Source organism: Thunnus thynnus, chromosome 8, assembly GCF_963924715.1.
Source record: "Thunnus thynnus chromosome 8, fThuThy2.1, whole genome shotgun sequence".
Lineage (NCBI taxonomy): Eukaryota > Metazoa > Chordata > Actinopteri > Scombriformes > Scombridae > Thunnus > Thunnus thynnus.
The window spans coordinates 8,671,363-8,693,948 of record NC_089524.1 but is presented as its reverse complement, the minus strand read 5'-3'; the positions used below and the strand labels follow the sequence as shown (position 1 = coordinate 8,693,948).

The 22,586-nt window shown below is 39.3% G+C and overlaps 1 protein-coding gene across 2 annotated transcripts in view; it reads right to left on the bottom strand.

Annotated features, from left to right (window-relative positions):
• The window catches only part of LOC137187456 (glypican-1-like), a 47,376-nt gene that overhangs the window by 11,790 nt on the left and 13,000 nt on the right, over positions 1–22,586 (bottom strand). For both annotated transcript variants that reach the window (XM_067596347.1, XM_067596346.1), the window contains one exon: positions 1,484–1,642. In XM_067596347.1, coding sequence (XP_067452448.1) covers positions 1,484–1,642 — 159 coding nt within the window. The remainder of the gene's footprint in view (positions 1–1,483; positions 1,643–22,586) is intronic.

The following is a 22,586-nucleotide window of genomic DNA, read 5'->3' as shown; positions in this document are numbered from 1 at the left end:
ATGAGGAGCAGGCCACAGAAGTCTGGTAACCTTTCGTCTTTCTAATTCCACACCCCCGGATTTTATTTTATTTTTTCATTTTCAAACTTGTAGTCTTTAGCCTAATCGAAGATGACTCAAGTGACATCACTTGAGGCAATTTATCAGACTTCACGCAGCTCCCCTCTGGAGCCACAAAAGGCTTTCACATATATAGTCATGCTCCCCAAGACCCATAAACAGACTTTGATGTGTAAAATTTTGCGCAATTCCCTTTAAAGTGTAATTTCATTTTGTAGAAAAATTATCCAATAAGTAGCGATACTGAAATACTGCTAAATGAAAGATTAATAAATAATTAAATTGCTTCTCAGGTGAAAAATGGACAATGGCTTTGGATGGACTGAAAGTTAAATTACATCCAATGGATCCAACTAAACCACGTGTGCTTGATATTATCATATATATTATTTAATTGAAAGATTCTTTTCTCATTTATGTTCAGTATATTTTTTTGACTATTAAGTCATTAAGCTGATTTACTCTCTTCCTTACTCACGTGATTATCACATCTAATTCACATTTATTTCTTAACATTTTTAAAGGTTTCTTTGAAATCTTCTCTGAAACCAGATGGATACGCAGAGATAGAGAGGTCAAACAGAGAGAATAAGAGAGTCAGTGAGCTGTCTCTGCAGTATATTGGTCTGGGCTTTTCCCTCATGCTTCAAAGGCTGTGGACCAGTGCCAGCCTGCTCTAACCACAACCAGATGGACGGCCACATTACTGCTACTGAGGTGGCCTGCTGCCTTCAGATAATAATACTGTCCTCCTCTGGCTGGTCCTCCCCCTGCTCTCTGTTCCTCCTTCCTCAGGTTTTTTGTTTTGACTCACTGCTTCTATTCGTTACTAATGACACATTTCTCACTTGCTGTATTTGTCTCTCCCTATTGTTAGCGGTGACACTTTATCAGTCTTTCTTCCTCTCTCCTCCTCCCTCCATCCCTCCTTTTTTCTGATGTGCAGTGATCTGCAGACTCGGCTCCTCAGTGGGTCAACTGCTCATTAGCTGAACCAGCCACGGCCCCGGGGGACACCCCTCCGTTTGTGTGTGTGCGTGTTTGTGTGAACGCACACAAGTGTGTGTATGTGTGTGTGTGTGTGTGTGCCCCTTCGAGATCAGGGGATCGGCTTATCACGTTTCATTGTGTCTGGCTGACTCTGCTCTCATTATAACACCCAGTCAGGGGTCCCCTTGACGCACAGGACACACACATGTTCTCCCTCGCATACACACACACACACACACACACCGTTACTATTGAAGCTGCTGTATTGACTGCTGAGCACAGCCAGAGCTTGTAGCGAACACAAACATTAAAATACACAACCTACAAATGTCACACTCCTCTGTGCTCACCGCTGAAACATCAGCTCACACAGTAATGAGTGTTCATCCTGCAAACGCACACACACACACACACACAAACACACCCTACTTACTGTCAAAGCTCCTGTGGAGAGCGTTGAAGGCAGCCTGCAGCGACCTGCCGGCCTCTCTGATCAGTCCCTCGGTTTCTCTGGTGCTCAGACCGGCAAGGCTCTCCTCCATGGTGCTGGTACAACAGGTCGGGCCCTGGGGACACATCCGCAGATGTTCACCTGGTGCAGTGGGGAAAACACAGAGTCATTAATTAATTTAACTGTATTTCATTTAAATAATTTACATTAATTGACTATAAGATGTCACCTCAACGAAACACCAGGGCTTTGACAACACAGTAAATGAAGTTTAAGACAATGTCATTATATACAAATGTATATATTTTTCATTTTAATTGCTTTAGGAGATGTAGTATATGTGCTAATTATAGATATATTACTACTACATAACACACATTTATCTACACTGAGTTTACTTTTTCGAAACTCTTCACACATTTTTTTCACTTTACCAAAATGCAGCTCAACGCAACAGTTAATCTCACATCCAAAAATGTGCTAATGGAACCGAAACACTTCTTATCAGACACATCAGTGATGCCAGCTGTGCTCAGAGGTGCGACAGACCTGAAACTTTCAACCTGCGACCCTCCTTTACTGGTCTCCAGTCTACCAGTTGCGACCAATGAGACTAAAGATTTTTTTCTTTGATTTGTTTGCCTATTATTCAGAGGCCTGAAAGCCATCAAATGATATAATAACTCAGAAGAAAGTAAAGATTAGATGATAGTCTGAAAGCATAAATGCAGCAGAAAATGTGTTTTGTTCTGCTTTAATATATGAAACATCTTATGACCCCTCAGATTTAATTTGCAACCCCTTTTAGAATACTGTTTTGATAATTGATGAATTGTTTCAGTCCCTTTTCAAGCAAACAAGCCAAACATTCTTTGGTTTCACCTCCATAAATGTGAGGAGTAGTTGCTTTTGTTTGGCATATAGGATAGTAATACAAATATTGTTGAGTTTTGGACTGTTGGTCAGAAAAAAATAAGGAATTTGAAGACGTCACCTCAATGTTTTCTTACAATTTATAGACTAAATGATTCATTTAATTAAGAAAATAATCATTAGTTGTAGCCCAAGTCCACTGCTCTAAAGGACAACGTAATTCTCTAACTTATAGGAAAGCATGAAATTCCCCAAAATTGGACATATGAGGTTTTCATATGACGATAACAGCAGGACACATGCAGTTAGGAGTCAGACGCTTTTACAACATGCTGCTCACATACTGTATTAACTCATCAATAGTTTAACACTTCGATAGAAACCATTCTTCATTACTTTTGGTACATATTGTATTCCTACAACTTGTTTACTTTTGCTTGAATTGCAATCCTGGAGTGTTTTTTTTTTTTGATGCAGTACTGCTGTTTTTTGCCTAAGTAAAGTATTTGAGTGCCTCTCACCGCTCCATAAATCATTTATTGAGCTCTTGAAATCCTTTTAGAGTATGTGTAATTATTGTTTTGTGGATTTCAACCTCGTTTTCCATACCTTGTTGTTTTATATTTTCTGTAGCTGTGTTTGTCTGCACTTTTTTTTTTTTTTTTTTTTTTTTTAAATATTTGTTTATTTATTCATAAACTTGATTTTGATTCTGTAATAAAATCCTGTTAAATTTTTGGCTGTTTCAGATGTTCAGCAGTTGTTGGTTCTGCTGCTATAGCAACTCCGGTTGCTGCTCAGCTAACATTTACATTCAGTCTTTTGTGATTAAAAGCAAATATTGACATATCTTTTATCAACTCCTGGCATGCCTTTCATTGAGCATTATCAATAACAAAATTACAAAATCAGCATTTTATCACCTTAACAACAAGTGCGGGTGATAAAATGATAAAACAAGATTTGGAAAAATTGATTCATCCTTTTATCTCCAGCAAAACTGATTACTGCAGCAATGGACTTCTGACAGGACTTCCTAAAAAGACCATCAGGCACGATTCAAAATTCAGCCTCAAGAGTTCTGGCTAAAACCAAAAAATCACCCCAGTTCTTAAATCTCTGCACTGGTTGCCAGTAAAGCCACAGAACTGATTTTAAAGTCTTATTAATTAAATCTCTACATGCATTTGGCCCTAAATATATGACTAATATGCATGAGCAATATAACCCTGTGAGACCCGTTAGATCAGTGGAAGTGGACTGCTAGTGGTGCCCAGAGCAAAATCTACACAAGGAGAAGCGGCTTTTAGTCATCATGCAGCACAGCGCTGGAACCAGCTGCCTGATGGTCTCAGGAACGCCCGACAGCAGCTTTTAAATCCAGACCTAAAACCTTAAAAACTCAAGGTCTTATTATTGTTATTGTGTTCTTATTAGTATTTTTTAACATTTTAATTTATTTATTTTCATGCTTTTTTGCTCGTTTTCCAATTGTGTTGCTTTAACTTCTCTGTAGAGCACCTTGAATCTACCTCTATGTATGAAACATGCTTTATAAATAAAACCTTGACTTTGACTCTTGTTTATGGAATCTGGTCATTTTCTGGTTTGTAATCATTAGACAGTAGCCAGGTCTGAGAGATATTACATTATTTACAACAGTTATATACAGCACTCCAACAAATTTTCGACATAGCTTCTAATGAAGTACTGGAGCAGCACTTGGAAGGAGGTATTGCACATAAGAAAAAAACAGATGTTGCACCACAAACTTAAACTTAAACTTAAAAGGTCAACTGCTGTCTTGGGAATTAAATGTAAATGCAACATCCCTGGTTTGAGTCTGGCTATTGTATGCCTCCCCTCATTTCTACTATTTACAATCATAATAAATGCATAAATCCATGAAAAAAACATTGTCATAACCTTACAAGTTTGATTTGGTGTCATCTTACAGGATATATTGTTTGATTGGCCAAAAGTACAACACAGAAACTAGATAAATGCTGATATAACAGTGGTTTTCACTCACGCTTCATATCCAACTAACTAAAAATCTGCATGATCCACGACCCGAAACTTGAACCTTAATCTTGAAACAATGTGACTCTGACCTTTTACCATAAAACATAAAAATATAGAGAAAAGGCTGGAAAATTGCTCGCCTTCAACATTTTTTCTATCCTTGGGGAGGATAGTCAAGGCCATGAGGGAGAGTAAAAATAAAGATCTTTTTCACACACACATACATACATACATACATACATGAACACACACACAAGTCTGCCAGACAGCCTAGAAAGCAGTCTGCAGCATCAGTCTCTTGGCAGACTGGATGCCTCAGGATTGGTGTGTGTGTGTGTGTGTGTGTGTGCATGTGTGTGTGTGTGTGTGTATTCATGTGTGTCTGGGAAGGTTAAGGGGGAGTAAGTACCCCACAGCTGTGTGCATCACTGCTCTCCTCCTTCTTAACAGGTCCTTGGTCGGTGTGTGTGTGTGTGTGTGTGTGTGTGTGTGTGTGTGTGTGTGTGTGCGTGGGTGTATGTGTGTGGGTTGGGGGGCAGAATTTGTCCACCAGGGTAAGTGGAGCAGAAGAGGAGACGCCTTCATCATCACCGCTCCATGAATCTTTCATTGGCACTGGCTGGTGTGAGTGAGTTTATGTGTGTGTGTGTGTGTGTGTGTGAGAGAGAGACTGGCAGCCATAGTATAGCACCACCTTACTTCCTCTCTTACATCGTTTTTTTTTTTTGGAGGGGGATATTTTAAGCTATTACTGCTTTATTACAAATACAAGAAGACACAAAAGAGTGGATTTGAAGTTTGGGAGCTTGAGTTGAACTCTCTCTCTCTCTCACACACACACACACACACTCATTCCATGGAGAAACCAGGACGCTCATTTAATATTCAGATTACTTCAGGAAGTGTCAAGTGCAGGTTAGTCTGTCTCAGAGGAGACCATAACACCATCAATTAAAAATCACTTTCTGTTAATCACACCTGCTTTTTTCATTGAGCTGCGTGTCTGATTATTTAAAGTCCGTCTTAAAATTGTAACAGCATACTCACACTTTAGCTGTGAATTTTCACACGACTCCCACGATCCTGTCAATCTGGGTTTTTCAGCTAAAACTACTACATCACCTCTCTGTGTTTGACTGCTTACTGTACTGTACGTCAACATTTGAAGAAAATCTTTTGTGTTTTAAATTATAGTAGTATAAACTATTGAAAATTAAAAGGATATGATCATGTGCAATCAGAATAGCTCTGCAATGAGTATATTGTCAGTTATTTCTTATTTTATGTCCCCACCCAAAGTTCAGTCAACTTCATTGTTATTCAGTTGAATTGCTGAAGTTAACTAAAAGAGTTTGAGTGGTTTTCCCCCGATGAAAGGTTATAGAATACAAGTGAATAAGTCCTTCTTCTCCTCAAATTTTTAGAGAAGAAAAAGAAAAAGCAGAGACTGACAGGGCGGTGGGCTTTATGTTGACCAGATGTCATTTCAGTTCATTACAAAGATGCTGAACTTTTTTTCTTTTAATTGTATTAATTTAAGAATCCAGCATCTTATAAATGCTAAGTGAATACTTTTCCTGTTTTTCCTGTTTTCCTTTATATTAGTAACTGTGGTTTTGGGTTCACTTGAAGTTATAGTCTAGTAATAAAACAGAAGATATGAGGCGTGTCTACTAAACACTGTGTCCTGATTTTTGCACTCGTATTCAGCTGCAGAACATATCAGGGAGGTTCTGAGTGGCAAAATCTCTTTAGCACCACAGGACACAAGGGTCATTCTTGATAAGTATGTTGTGTAGATGCAGAAAAAGCTGCAGCCTATTCAGACTTTGAAAAAATATATTTTATACATACATAGTTTGTACTAAAAAACTGAGCTACAAATCTGTCAAATCTGGTAACACTAGGTAGGATTGAGGGAGAGAAGAGTAGAGGAGAGGAAAGGAGAGGATGTCTCAGAGTTCACTTCAGCGTCGGACAGAAGACAGAGAGAAGCCGCGGCTGCTTTAAAACCCACACCATCAGCGTTACATATGCGGTTTAGAGACAGCAGACAGCATCTTTGGGTACTCATGAGCTGCATCTAATGTTAACATTTGGTTGTTGGTTTGCTACCAACCCAGACGACGTAGGGCGTTTACCACAGACACATATGCTTTACTACATTCCTGGGTTGCTGGGTAATGGAAGCCGCTGGCATCCTGCTATAAAACCTTAATTTACTTGGAAAGACACAAGTAAGCACAGTGGTGACACACACACGTGTGCAAAAAGCACACAGGCAAACATGCTAATACATGCAGACAGATGCTTTCCAGCAGTTAAAAAGACCAGAAGGTTCAACACAGTGCAGGTTTGCTCAGGAAATCTGAGATCAAGTGCCTTGCTCAAGGGTTTCGTGTCGGACCCTGTGGGTTTCCATCTGCACATAGCGACAGAGTGAGATTATTTAAGTGGTGGAAAAAGGTGGACTCCTTTTAAGCAAAAGCCTCGAAGCAAAACACAACTCTTAAGTGCTGTGGGGGAAAGGAATGTTAAAAAAAAGGAGAGGAGAGGAGAGGAGAGGAGAGGAGAGGAGAGAAGAGGAGAGGAGAGGAGAGGAGAGGAGAGATTAGATGTGAGAGGAGATGATATTTGGTCAAATAAAATCTGTTTCTATATGAGATTCGGTTGCTCAAATTGTTTTTGCCCTCAAGCTTCAGCATATATTTAGCTAAATCCATAACCCAAGGGGGGGCCCACACACAAACACACACACACACACACACACACATACAGTTGTACTACACTTGTGAGGACCTTCTTTGACATAATTCATTCCCTAGTGCCTAAGGCTCTGTTCAGATGAGAAAAACACAATGCTCGGAGCATCTCAATAGGTCCTATTGGGAGCATTCCCAATAGAACGGCCACACTCAAAGATAGAGAAGGGTGAGACAAAACAATCGTTCGAATGGCATTCACAGTGTTGCACATTTGTATGAAATGTGACAGATGCAGTTGAATAATGAAAAAGAGAGCTTGAGAGAGAAGTTTAAATCCTGCCTATCGTCTCACCTCTGCACAACCGGCCAATTACCGCGCTAACTGGGCTTGCTTGTCAGTAAGCGGAAAGTTACAAAAATTGCCAGACACAGCCCCCGCAGTTCCAGCGATGGAAAGGTACTGGGGGAGGGGGTTCAGATGCTGTTTGACATTTTCACAAGCACTCACTTTGTCGCATACTGACGTCTAAACCCTCACAGCTACGAGTAACCCTGACCCCTAAAACCCGCAGCTCCCGTTGATCTCTCGACCAAAGATTTGCCCCTGACGCCTATCCCGAACCATCTTTGTGGAGCATGTTTGGCTCTCACCCCCCTGACCGATGCTTTGTCTTTATCTCAATCATCTAATCCTGGATGACTGATCCCATTTTGTAGTATTATCTCATGAAGGCTGCCCTTGTTGCTCTCTTTTCCATGGGGTCTTATATGAAGGGGGGTGTATTTATTGACATACAGTACACTGGCTTGTGCCTTACCCTTTGTGCCCTATTTCAGTCCTCCAAGCTGATGGGTGACATTGGGTAGTCAGAGAGAAAACATTACCTAACCTTACCATAAACCTAATTATAATTTTAACCCTAAAACTAAGTCTCATCCCTTAAACAGCTCTTTAAAAAACACACATCTATGCAGGGTGCAGCTTTCTGCCTTATGGTGATAAGATAAACACCTTCTGGCTCTCTTTTTTAGGGTTTTATTTCTACAGTATCAGATGGCAAATCATCAAGAAGACATGGAAAAGTAAATTGACACTTTGACAGTTGAATTAAAATGTAAAACCTTGTGAAAACACCTACTGAGCCACCAGGACCCTTCATAGCTCTCTACTGTTGTGCTGCTCCTGCTAATGGTGTATTCAGACAGAACGCAAAGCAAATTTTCACCTCACCTCATTGGCATGTTTTTGACCATTGGACCGTTCGTGTCTATTTGCCCCAAACTGCCAAAATACCAACTGTACATCGATGCACCAGCTGTGTCTGCTGGAGTGTTTCTGTATATTTGTGTTCAGCTCAGCCTCTGACTTAACTCGCCTGAGACTCTGGTTGTTTCTGTTATTTCCCTTAAGTCTCTCTCCTTTTCCCTCTTGTTTCTGTATGTCTCAGATGATTTATCACCTACTCATAATGATGGACAGTTTAGGTGAGCCCCCCTGTTTGGTGCATGTATGTATAATCCAAAATTGTTGGCATAAGAAGTGAAACATGGACTATATGGAATATCTTTTCATGAAAATGAAGGGTTTAGTGGTGCTAAACATCTGCAGCTAAGGGGTGGAGATTTTTACTACCATTAATTGGTAGTAAAAATCAGCTTGATCAGCAGAAAATAAGTTCCTGCAGTGCTGTAAGCAACGATGAAATTTCAGAGCGAGTGTCTCACCTGGGATAGGCATAAATTTGAGTATTGCTCGAGTTGTTGAGCCAGTAACAATGTGGGGAAGAAAAACAAGAAACGCGAGATAAATGAGCAAACATCTTGTCCAATCGTTGCCCAATCAGATTTTTAAACATGTACTGTATATTTCCAGGAAAGGTCACTTAAGAACACTGCCTCCTACCCAGTAAATCCTGCTTCACATTAATATCATCATCATCATCATCATCATTATCACAATCAACTCTAAGTGCTCCTCCTTAGTTCAATCACAGCCTTCTATTTTTGGCCATGAGTCTCCCGCTTTCTGCTCTTACATTTTATAAGCTGCTCAGGGACTCAAACCCACGACCTTATTGCCTCAATCGGGTTTCTGTAACCTTTGAGTCAAGAATGTAGTGAAGGCGAAACACAGTAAAATCAAACTACTCTCCTTATAACATGAGGAACAGAGTTTATTCACCTCATTAGACTGGCAGGAATACTGATGAGATAAATCCTTGGTAGTATTGATTATGTAGAAACAGCTGATGTAATATTTATGGGGATAAATTCATTTAATGGTGGATATTAAGCCAAGAAGTGAACACAGTTTCCCACAGCCCTCCTGGAGCTATACTGCTGCATTATAAAAACCTTGTTCTGCTGCAGGCTGTTTTGCACTTAATCATTAGTGGATCCATTTAATTCATCCTGCAGATGTAGCTATAACAGCTTACAGTGGTAGCCATGGAGGCCACATCAAGACAACTTGCTTAGCTATTCATTTCCTTTTCCCATCAAAAGCATCTGGCTCTCACTTTCTTCTCGCTGTCACACCCCTTCGCTCTGTCTCATGTCTCTTAAGTTTTTTCCCTGCATTCCTTGTCGCAGCCCCGGCATACCTGAGCCCGTCTCGACAAGTGAGCCAACCTCAGTACGTGTGCCAAGCAGGCGAACAGGTATCCTGCACTGTGCTGCAGCCTGACAGGAAGCTATCTAGCCAGGCAGCAAAGAGCTGAATCAAAACCCACTCGGTGACAGGAAGTGTGGCGTTGCAGACACTTCTCAGTTGACATGCATTCTGTTGCACTAAACTATCTGTCCTGATCTCAAACTACTATTGATTGTCATTAGGTGCGGCAAAACTTGACTAATGCTGAAATTAAACTTCCATCAAGCCGAAGCTTCATCAATCTAATTCAAATTGTTTTTAGTTTTAGGCAACACCCAGATTTAATGAGACAGGACATTGTTAACGCAGCAATTTATTTAACTTCTGTTTGACACTGAGAATTAATTAATTTCTTCTGAATGTTATCCTTTAAGTGATATGGTGCCATACTGCCTTGTATGTCAAACATGAGCATATTTATTGGTTTGGCTTCTGGCTACAGACAGATAATTGGTATTTCGCCTTTGGCAAAATGCATTTTTAATGTTCATGGGAAGATTTTTGGCTGTTCAACGAGTTGTTTTTCTCTGCTACATGACATGGACTAGAACTTGTTTGCAAATAACATAATTTTCCCAGCGCGAGAGAATGTGCAAAAAGCTATTTAGCTGTATCGCCAAAATGTGGCTGAACTGGGTCTGCTGTAGCTGAGCTCAACTGGGCTGTTGTCGATCACAGTAAATTGGCCTGATCAGCATTGATCTTACATTAAGTGTGATCAGCTGAATCAGACCTGTTTAAATTAAAGTCCCATTCAACCTTGATTAGTTCTACCGAGGGAGATCCTCACTGTAATTATTACCATCAGTTTCATCGTTAATTCTAATCTACTATCAAGCTGCAAAGTTAAAGGAATAGTTTGACATAATATTCACTTTGAGAAGTGTATTGAGAGCTGCAACAATAAGTCAGTTAATCAATCAGTTGTCAAGTATTAAATTAATTGCAAACTATTTTGCTAATCAATTGATTGTTTTGAGAAAAAATGTCCAAATTCTCTGATTCCAGCTTCTCAAATGTGAATATTTTCTAGTTTCTTTAGTCTTCTATGGCAGGAAACTGAGTATCTTTGGATATTGTACACTTTGTGGACTGTTGGTCAGGACAAAAGACGTCACCTTGGGCTTTGGGAAAAAACATGTTTCACCATTTTATGGACCAATGGATTAACTGAGAAAATAATCCGTGGATTAATCGATGATGAAAATAATCGTTAGTTGCAGCTGTAGGTTTAACACCACTTTCACATCTGTGAAGTACAGAGCTAGAACCAGAAGGCACATTTATTTTAGCCAAGCATGAAGACATGAGGCAGGTAGCTTGGCTAGCTAGCTTTCTACCAAAGTTTAAAACTCTGTCTACCAGCAACTCTAAAGCTCTCTAATTATCACATTGTATCCCAACAGTAATGTAATTTTATCTAATTTAATAATGTACATGACAATTTGTTAGAGTTATGTGGTATAACTATTTCAGTTTCCACTCTTCATGCTATGCTAGGCTAATCGCCTCCTTGCTCCAACTCTGTACAGACATGAATCGTATTGATCTCATGCATTTCCCATACTACTTTAAAATCAGGATAGTCAAATAATCCTAATTTTTCATCAAATTATAGTCACGTTAAATCATCATAGTAATTCATTTCAAAGTATCATCTGTAGTGGAGTGGTAACAGGTTCAACATCCTAATGGAGGCAGTGACGCAAGAACTTTTGCAGAGCATACAGTGATATAAACCATGAAGGTAAACAGCCTTCAAGAAGAAATTAAGAGGAAAATTATACAGATTATTCATCAGTGTATGAGTTTTTAAAGCAATATATAATACTAGCACAGAGAAGACTTTCTTCTTGTGTCAGTAAAAATTACTTTCAACTGACACAGCTGTATGTCAGTTAAAAGTATATTCTTTAAAATGTATTTCTTTAGATGTACTGCATTATACCTCAGTACATCTCAAACATAATTAGATGAAGTGAAGACATATTTTACAGAACACGGCAGGTAACTGTAAAAACAATACTCATATCGGGACACCACATCATTCCTTTTTTAATTAATTTAATGACTCTGCGGGTTGAGGTTTGTAACGTCAGCCTCTTACAGTGGTTGCAGGCTGTTTATTTTTTTAATTGAGTCATAAACCACTATATATCCAACGTAACAATACAGCCATACAGAGGAGGATTAATACTACTGAATGCAAAAGGGCACATCAGTTTACGGGAGCTTATGAGAACACACACACACACACATTGACACATACCTCCCCTTGTGGTCTTGATTAGGTGGATCAAGGTCACCAGGCATACAATTAAGAGGATCAGATCACTGTATTTCATTACACACACACACACACACACCAGTTATTTAAATTATATGTGAAGCTTTTCCATCCATACATAGAGAAACACACACACATACACACAAAGGTAGGGAGACATTTAATGTCACTTACACAGACATAATACCCCGAGGCTGTAGGTTACGCTAAATGGAATGTACACACAGGATAATCTCAGTATACACACACACACACACATACACATCCTCCGACTGAGCCTCACATGAATAGTCGCCGCTCAGTTTTTGGTGTTTCTGCAACTGTGGGAAACTGCTGTTAAAACAAATGTTCTGAACCAAAGGAAAACCCCGAAAACCACCCAGACTTTGCAATTATAACTTAAATCATAATAAAGCATCCAAATAGCTGAACTTTGCTGAACTGGTCAAGAGTTGTTTTGGTTGCACTTTCTTTAATTGTAAGCAATTACGGATTGTTTCTGTACCATGAAAAATACAAGATCAAGTTTGTTTTACTTGAGGAACACAAGTGATGTTTCCAATATCTGAGATTGTTGAGGCATCTAGCAGGTTAAATGAGACGTGTAAATCCAATTACTCTCTCAGCCACAGTAGAAGTGCTCCATCACACATCTAACCTGCACCAACACTGCAGACTAATCTTTCTCAGAAGACGGACAGTATACGCTGAAGCTGAATCAGCACGCTGGAAAGCATAACAATATAATGTCTTTCAAATTACTAGTTTCCCGCTTTTGGACTGTTCCTCAACTCGTTCTAGTTGACAAAAAATAAAACTGGGGTTTGACAAACAGCTATCCTGTAGGATGGAGCATCACTGTTGTCCATTTATTTAAAAAAAACAAAAAAACAAGCAAGTACTCTTAAAGGAGCTTGTTACCTGAAGGGGTTAATGTACTTTCTGATCATTTTTGCTGATGGTATTTATTTATTCATAGGATAATTGCAGCTTATTACAACATCGTTCATACTTTCACAATTTTGAAACACCTAAATTGTGTTTACAGAGTTAATTGCAGTGATCTGGAAATGTAGCAACATCGTTATAAAGAAGTCAGACTGGGCAAGAATTACAAGATGTCACATGATCTGATACATCTGAAACAAACCTCCAGGTTAGCTGAATTGATTTGGAGGAGAAAACTAATTTTAAAAAATCAAAGTAAAATGGAGTAAATAAAGGTAAAATAATTACCCAAAACTACATCACAGTATGCATTCAAGCTTCAACTTTCCATAGTTATGCATGCAGTTTTCTTACAGTGAAGGATAATTATGGACATATTCATGCTTTCAGTTAATAACAGTAAAGTGAACACATCCAGTCTTTCCCGAACCTTACCCAAGTGTTGAGTGCCAAAACATAACCATAAAAAAAATGAATAATGTTTTAGTCGTAACAAGCAGATATTATATTGCAAAGGCAGATACTGTAGGTATGCAAATAAATAAAATACTGCTGATGCATTAAGTATGAACACTTGCCCGATACCTTCCTTAACAATGTTTCCTCAAGATGTTGATAAAAAACATAATCTTGGCTGCATTACCATTCTCTCAAAACGTATATGTATTATAAAGTAAAGTGATGTCAGCTATCCTACAGTATGTTGGTCACGATTACGAATATTTCCCACATCAAATACTACGAAATACGGCTGAATGTAACTGTCAGTTAAGTGGTCCGCGTTCATTGCTGTGGTTGTCACACAGAATATAAATGGATGGAATTATTCTGTGCATCCCTCGAATATCTCCTCACCCTGTCATCCATCCAGCCTTCCTTTTGATTCTCCTTCTCAAATCAGTTCCTCATCGCTTTTTCTTTCATCCCTCCACTTCCTCTAATGTCACCTCGTTCCTTTCATCCATCCATCCGTCCCTCCTCCTCTCTTTCCTTCCCCTCTCCTGCTGAGATGAAAGTTTGTCATTTAGGAAGTGAACCCTGCACTGTGTTACCACGGTAACAGCCTGTCGCATTGTAACTGATCTGACCTCTGACCCCTCGAGGAAGTGACCCATATGCAATACAGTGCATATGTTATGATACGCACAGAGCAAATAAAAACGACATTATACTGCAATTGCATTACAAATAAAATGTGAAGTCGGTGTTATAAGTGGTAGCACATAACTATGACTCCAAACACACAGACACACACACACATACATGCACACGCCCTGAGTCTGCCCCAGCTCTGCCATCACACACCACATCAAAGCAGCTTATTGCTGAGCAGTAAAAGTGGCGCAGTGGTTTGAATTTATTCCCTTCAGTCAGACGTTTATTCGCTGCTTCCCTTTCTTAATGAGCGTCTTACAATAACCCTGTCACTTACTGCGGCAAATTACTGCTACCTAAATGAGGGGCCGATGGTATGTGTATGCGTGTGCATGTATGTGTGTGTGTGTGTGTTACCATCTCACACTCTCTTCACCATTTAAGGGCACCTGCATGTGATTTAACGTTCCACATGGCCTTCCTCCGAATCCTCCCAAAGTACACTTTTACCTTTTTACAATCCACCAAAAAGCGAGGGAGGGAGAGGAGGAGAGAGACACAGAGCTGTAATGATGAAAGAGGAGAGAGAGAGAAGGAGGGATGAGAAGGCAATAAAATGGAAATGAAAGAAGAGGGAGAGGTGGGAGGAAGGGGGGGGGGGGGGGGGGGGGGGGAGGTGAGAGAGATCATCGGTGGGAGACATGAAGCAGAAGCAGAGAGAAAAGTGGGAAAGGGAGTAAAATATAAAGCTGTAGTCTACTTATGTCTAATAAATCTCTGGTTTATGTCTTTTCACTGTGCTTTTTTGATTTAAAGTCTCTTTTGTTGGTGTTGGTATTAACAGTTTCTCACAAATGACTGCATAAATAATGGACACATCATTGAACATGATTCTCCATCATCACAAAAACTGACCTACACTGCAGTTTTGTGCCAGTTCATCACAATTTTCCCACAGCAAGCAGAGCTATTCGAAGCTCTGCTCAACATGCACATCAATAGGGCTGCTTCTGTTTCACCTTATATCAATACTCGTAAATGGTATTGCAAGTTTTATGAAATGGTGCTGAATCCTCTTGCGACTGCAGATTGTATTCAAAATACAGCTGAAACGATGAGTCAATGAATCAATTAGTTTACCGGCTGAATGATAATATGCAACTATTTTCATAATCAATTAGACCAAAGAAGGAATGTGAAGACATCATTTAGGGCTTTGCTTTGGGAAACTGTAATGGGCAACTGTTTATTCACTAAATTATCAAAATATAATGAAAATAACAGTTAGCTGCAGCCCTAATTCAAGCTATTTTGGGTACACTGGCACTTTATATTGTCTTTACAAGTGTCACTGCATTCATTCTAGAGCTGCAACTATTAGTCGATCAACTGATTAGTTGCCAACTATGGAATTAATCACTAAACTATAAAAGAAAAAAATCCAAATTCTCTGATTCCAGCTTCTCAAATGTGAATATTTTTCAGTTTGTTTAGTCTTCTACATAGTAAACTGAATATCTGTTTATATATCTGGGTTGTGGACTGTTGGTCAGGACAAAAGAAGATATTCAAGGACGTCCTCTTGGGCTGTGAGAAACAGTGATAGACATTTTTCACCATTTTATGGGCCAAACAACTAATGTACAGATTAATCAATAATAAAAAAAAATCATTAGTTGCTGCCCCAAAGCATTCATTATCCCTCTATTTTTTAATAGAAGTACATTATAACCCATTAACTATGGGCACTATATACAAAATACTGTATTTATTGTTCCTAATATAAGCATGTGAGCAATCACAAACATGCAACACTGAGGAATATTAAATGCTGAAGCTTTAAATCTCTTGAGGCCAAACTTAAAAATAAGGAAAGAATGTGAAATAAAGACAGCTAGCAGAGAAAGAGAGGGAGTATAAGCAAACTGTGTTTAGGGTGAACCCTTACACTTCCTTATTTTATACCATTACTTAACTAAAAATACTCCACTACCCCACAGTCCAGCCCTGTCTGCTGCCCATCGAGTGTGTGTGCATGTGTGTGCTCACATGGCACCAACTTCAGCGTAATACCATAATTCTATGTCATTTCTGGGAGTAGTTAAAGGCATTAAACTAACTACTACTTTTACTCCCCTTCACTCAGTCTGTAAAAAAGCACAACATGTGCCAGCTGGTGTGTGCCACGCTGGGGGGAGCGACTCACTGTGTGCACGCTTGTGCAAGGATGTGGATAATTCTGGTAGGGACAAAGGTCAAATCAGCTATCTTTGACTGCTGGAACCTTATTTACAGTTGAGTGTAAATAGAAGATTGTGTTGCCTTGTGACATATCAAAAAGAGATTTAAGTATCCTGAGAAATAATAAGAACCTCTGCAAATATAAACATGCTGACTTGATGCAATAGCCAAAAAGACAGTAAGAAATAAGGAATAACTCAATGAGAGTGTGTGTTATTCCCTCTGTGGCAAGGTCAGCGCGTTAGCTGTCATGCTGTGAGCTAAGAACTGCTAACTCATAGATTAAAAGGCCAGGATTAGCAGGAGATTAGACATCAGCCCCTAATCCAACAGCACAGTGTTGTTAGTGGTGATGGGAAGGTGGCGAACGAGAGGTGGGAATACATGAATGTGTGTGTGGTGTGCGGCGTGTGGAGGGGGGGTTAATAGGGGCACATCAGAGAATCTGCCTCCGTCCCTGCTCTTTCGCAGCAGGGGGCATCAAATCTCTGTGGACGGGGGGAACATTAGGTCATAGCCTGAGGTCAGCCGTTTCCAGGTCAAGTCTTCAACGTCAGAACAGTGAAAAATCTGAGCGAATTGTGGAAATAACTGCCTGACAAGAGCTGCTGGGAGAACGGCCACGTGGTTTTGGACTGAGGCATCGAGGGAGCTCAAGATTTGACTAAAGATTTGGCATTTGATTCAGCCTCTGCTTCACAATGTCACACCAAAGTAAAACACGCAAATAATGCATTTTAAAATATACAGTATAACTTGCTCCTGCTCATTAATCCAGTCGGTACTTAGTAACATTATGTTACTGGTGGTTTGAACACAATCAGTATCCTATAAGGATTCTCACATGATCTTGTGATCTGTGATAGTTCATCCAATCACTTGCCAAATATTTTTTGTGCCAGACACATAAGATGACAAGATGGATTCTCATGTGATCTTCTGATGTCATGATCTCGTAAATCGAGCCGCCTCACAAGGTAACTCTTGTCCAGGTCTCTCTTGAAAAACAGATCTTAATCACAACAAGATTTTTACCTGGTTAAATAAGGGATAGAAAGAAAAATGTAGCGTTTGTTACAGCATGAAGCTGGTAGGTGTTTATGAGGAGCCATTAGGGACATTATTCAGAATTACCATGCATATACATGTACTTTTCCTCTCAAAAGCTTTAACACATACAAGTAAAATGTGCTAACCACACACACTTACAAGTGTAATGCTCTTACATAGAGAACTGAAATTCTCACACAAAGAACTGAAAAATTATACACTCACATACACAACTGAAACGCTCTCATCAAAACTATATGTGTGAGAATGTTTCAGTTGTGTACGTAAAAGTATTTCACTTGTATGTGTGTATGGTTACCCCGTTTTACTAGTGCGTGTGAAAGCTGTTTTTGTGGTTTGTATGAGAGCATTTCAGTTGTGTGGTTTTCAGTACAATATGAGAATGATTTTGGTTTCATATGTGTATGTGAGAGGAGAAGTAGGCTACATGTATATTCATGGTAATTCTGAATAACGTCCCTAACGGCCCCTTATATGGTGCTGTGCTCGATAACGGCTGTTTCTCCAGTTATAGCTGCAACTACGATTATTTTTATTATTGATTAATCAGCATGGATTGTAACTGATAATTCCCTCACTAACACCATCATCAGGTGCTTTATGACCAAATACTATAGCCTACCTGTAAAACTGTCCCCACAGTTTCAGCTGTACTTTCATGTTTAGCGCTAATTTTAAATGATGCTGTTGTTATGGTGATGAACCCTAAACTTTTTGTTTTATTAGAGGTTGACTGTGGAGCTCTGGAAACCCAAATTAATGTCATTAAAACCAAACAAGGTAGTATGGTGGAGAAAAAAAGTCACCAATGTACTTCATAGACACACAGAACAGTAGTCAAGAACACGGTTGAGCAAAGTCAGCGAGGATTCAAAATGTGAATGAAAATCATTGTTCAACCGCTGTATAACACGACTGGTAAACCTTGTGCAATAATAAAGTTTATGTAAGAATGAGGAAAAGGAAAAGCAGCTCTCAAAATTTCATAGGGAGCTCTCATTCTTCTGCTTCAGTTTATTCACTGAAATTCATTACTATGTCTCCCATGGTGCCTTTGGGCAAGTCCCTGTAAGTACTGCACTGTAGTGCACAAAATGTAGAAGATGTTGAAAAGTCATACGTGCACCCTGGTGTATCGTCAGGATATGACGCACACTGTTTTCAAAATGTTATGAGCCAAGGAGCCGTTTTTATGCAGTTCGCCACCTCTATCAAATAAACTTTCTCTGTCACTCCCGACGGCAAACTATCTAATAAAGCAGAAATGCCATAAAAATAACAATAAAAAGTAACATGGAATAGCCGCCGAGCTGACACTCAGGAGGTTAAAATCATAAAAAACTGGGAGGGAGGCTGGCTGTGTGAAGCAGGCAGAGTAAGGCTCGTAGAAACACAAAACACGGTAGGTGTGTATCAAGTTTGGAGTTTCACAGCAACACGTCTAATTATAGGCCTCTGTCTGAGCCTCACACATACACAGAAACACTTGAAAACACACAAACACACACCTACAGTACACATGGCGATGGATGCAGCAGTTGGTTTCAGGTTCTCCATTAACTAACCACACGTCTCATGATGTCCCGTGGGGCTGCCAAGCACTTGTGAGTGTGTGTGTGTGTGCGTGTGTGTGTTAAATTTCAACAAATCATCAACTTCCTCTTTCCATGAAACAGAGGAGACACTTGAATTCAGGTGAAAGCTGCAGCATGATCTCTTATTGATCTGACCTTTTAAAAATCACTCCTCCGCATTAGAATCAATCATCTTATCACTTCGCTAACTGGCAATGTATCAATGATAATCAGCGTCCTGCGTTGCTATTGGAAACCGGCGCTAAGACTGTCTGATTTACTGTGTACAGCCGTGACAGATAGACCTGCCACGGACACCCAGTCACACTCAATGAGATTTGCCTCTGATAATACTCTCCACCAGTGATCCTATCAACGCTCTGGGTGTCTTTGTGCGTGTGGTGTGTTGTGACCTCTCAGTTAGGACACTGTAAAGCCTGCACTCTAACAGAAATATCCTCTATTGACCAAAAGTACTGAATTACTAATATTTCCTTCTGAAGACACTATTGAAGCTATAAAACCAATAATAACCCTGCTGGGGTTTGAGAAAAGTACTTACAAACTGTGTGATTAGCTGTAATAAAGTAATGTCTCCCCTGGTGATTGTACAGTACATTGAACAAATGTACAGCCAGTCATTTAATATGCTGTGTCTAATTAGACAGTTTAATATAGTTTTAAGCTGCGAACAAGACTCCACTTGCAGAATACAAATTCTCAGGGGAGAACATTATATTCATTCATTTTTAGCCATGTTGGCAGCTCCAGGGACGGTTATATTGGTCTCTCTGTCCATTGGTGCATTACTTTGGTCCAGATTGAAATGTCGAAACAACTAGGATAGATTTTCATGAAATGAAACTCTATGAAACTCTATGAATGAACCCCCTGACTTTCCATCATCAGCGCCATCATCATGTCAAATAGATCAGTTTTTTTTAATAACCAAATATCTGTGAAAGTAATTACATTCCCATCAGCCTCAGCTGTACTTTATGTTTGGTGCTAATTAGCAAATGTTAGCATGGTAACATGCTAATCTAACATGGTAAACATTATACATGCTAAAGATCAGCATGCTAGCATTGTCATTAGCTAGGGTTTCCATTCAAATTTAAATCCAGATTTTAATCAAATTAGTAGAGTATTGGTTATGCATGTGTCATCTACTGCCATTTTGTAAATACCTGGAGTTGGTTCATCAAGAGCCTCAAACTGTGAAAAATATCAAAGAGATATGACATTTCTGTTTGTTTTATGTTTTAATTTCAGTCTCCTCATTGGTCCACACAGATCTGATGTTTTCATCTCTTCAGTAGAGCGTAAATATAAGTGAATATTTAATTCACATGCGTCACGTACACCACAATTTAATTGCTAAATCTGTTGCCGTTGCCTTTTGTTGCATTTTATTGATATTTTTTTTACTTTTGTAGATTTCTTGGGAAGTTTTGGCATTTCCACTCAGGTTTTTTAAGCGCAAATTGAAAGTGCGAATAAAAACAGCTGGATGGAAACGCACCTGTTGGAAACACGTTAGCATACTGATGTTAGCATTCAGTTCCTGTTTGTGCCTGAGTGCAGCCTCACAGAGCTACTGGCATGGCTGTACACTCTTAGTCTTGTTACTTAATGATGAAATGTTCCTTTATAGTCAGAAAAAGGCTTCAACACTGGAGTTTGTGGAAACTTTTCAAAACTAACTACTAACTAGTACTGACTGAAAAATACATGACATGTTTCTTGTTTTATAAGACGCTGGCATTTATTTAGCTGTATAATTTTGCAGTTCAGACTGGAATTACAACAATTTATCCTTGTAATAACCAATTGATAGAAGCCAGACATTCAGCGGAGGCAGCTCTGCACTGGCGTGTCGGACTGCAAAGGTTAGTGAAATGGAAAGCCGGGCACTTTAATGCCTCACTGTATATTCTCTAATACGTCTGTATAACCCGCTGAGGAGACTGCACTCGTGTCCTTCCCTGAAATTACAAACCACAATGCATGACAGTTAATATGAAGAGCTGCGAGCTGAAACGCAGGGTGAACGCACTAAGCCGACACATCACATCCACTCCTGTCGTCTCTATCTGCTGTCATGAGAAGTTATTAAAAATGCTCCAACTTTAGCTGAAGTGCATCGTCAAGGCTTGAGAATGCATGATAACTTACTACATATCTATAAAGACTGTTATACTTCAGGAAAATAAATGAATTATTCCTCAGTATTGGATTAAATAATGAATATGTTAATTAAACTGTACAATGAAAATGACAATAATGCATTGTTTTAACTCTTTGCTGAATATGAACGTATTAGTTATAAATTAATGCAAGGCTGCAGCTGATGATTTTTATCATTATCAATTAATATTTGGGTCTACAAAAAATACATAACTGTCATAATTTCCCAAAAGATATTTAAATCACTTGTTTTGTTCAACCAACAGTTCAAGACTGAGAAAACCAGTAATTATTCACATTTTAGGAGCTGGTAAATGTAAATTTTTGCTTTAAAATTACTTCAAATCAATCATCAAATTTGTTGCAGATTGGTTTTCTGTTAATCAAATAATTGATTAACTGACTAATCATCTCCGCTCTACATGAATGCTATTTGATGCCATTCCTCAATAGTCTCAGAATCATCAGCTCAGAAACCACCAGTATAACCAGTGTTCACTCTGGCTTGTTTATGTAAATTCCTGTTATCCAAGTGACACAAATACCAATAAATCTCCATCTCGTCAGTCCAAACACACGTACACACGGTGTACATGGAGCATATGTAGGAAGAACGTTGACTCACAAAGCAACCACCGAGTCCACCACATCAGACAAACAACTCATCTATTCATTTGGAAAACAGATGGACGCTCTACTCTCGGAGAGGAGGGGAAGATGAGAGGAGTGCTGGGAGGAGGAGGTGGAGGAGGAGAAAGTAAAAATAGCGTCTGATAAGAGGGGAGGAAGTAAACATTAAAGGGAAGGGAGAGAACAAGGAGAAGAGGTGTGAACTGACTCAGGGGGGAATGCAGAGGAAAGGAAAGACAGAGGTTATCGAGAAATGATGCTGGTTTGTACCGCATTGATTTTTGGTGCAAAGATTGATGTTAAGGCATCGAACAGTTTGTGCTTTTGCTCCTCAGCTCCTTTTTTTCCCCCTCACCTACCACTCCTGTTATACGTGATGATCATAGGGATGCAGGAGGGCTGTACGACTCTTGCATTCATCAGTTTTAGTTGATTATATGTTGGCGATGAAAGAATTTAATCTTCTTGTGCCTTCACCCACAGTCATTCCGCATAATAGCTACGGGTACATACCTAGAATGTAAATGTGTATGTATTAATGTGGCCGTATTACATATTTCAACAACCTTCAACACTATAAAGAGGATTTATGCAATAAAAATTCATTTTTTACAAGTTTATTGGACTTTTATGGAGGAAATCTATGCTAATTCTCTCATTACCTTTGGTTATTTTTCCTGTATTGTTCTTGCGATGACAACCGTGGCAGATTTATCACATGAAATTCTTTGTTATTTTTGAAACAACTGCTCCTTGATTTCTGACTGAGATAAACAAGCAGCTGGCCTCATTT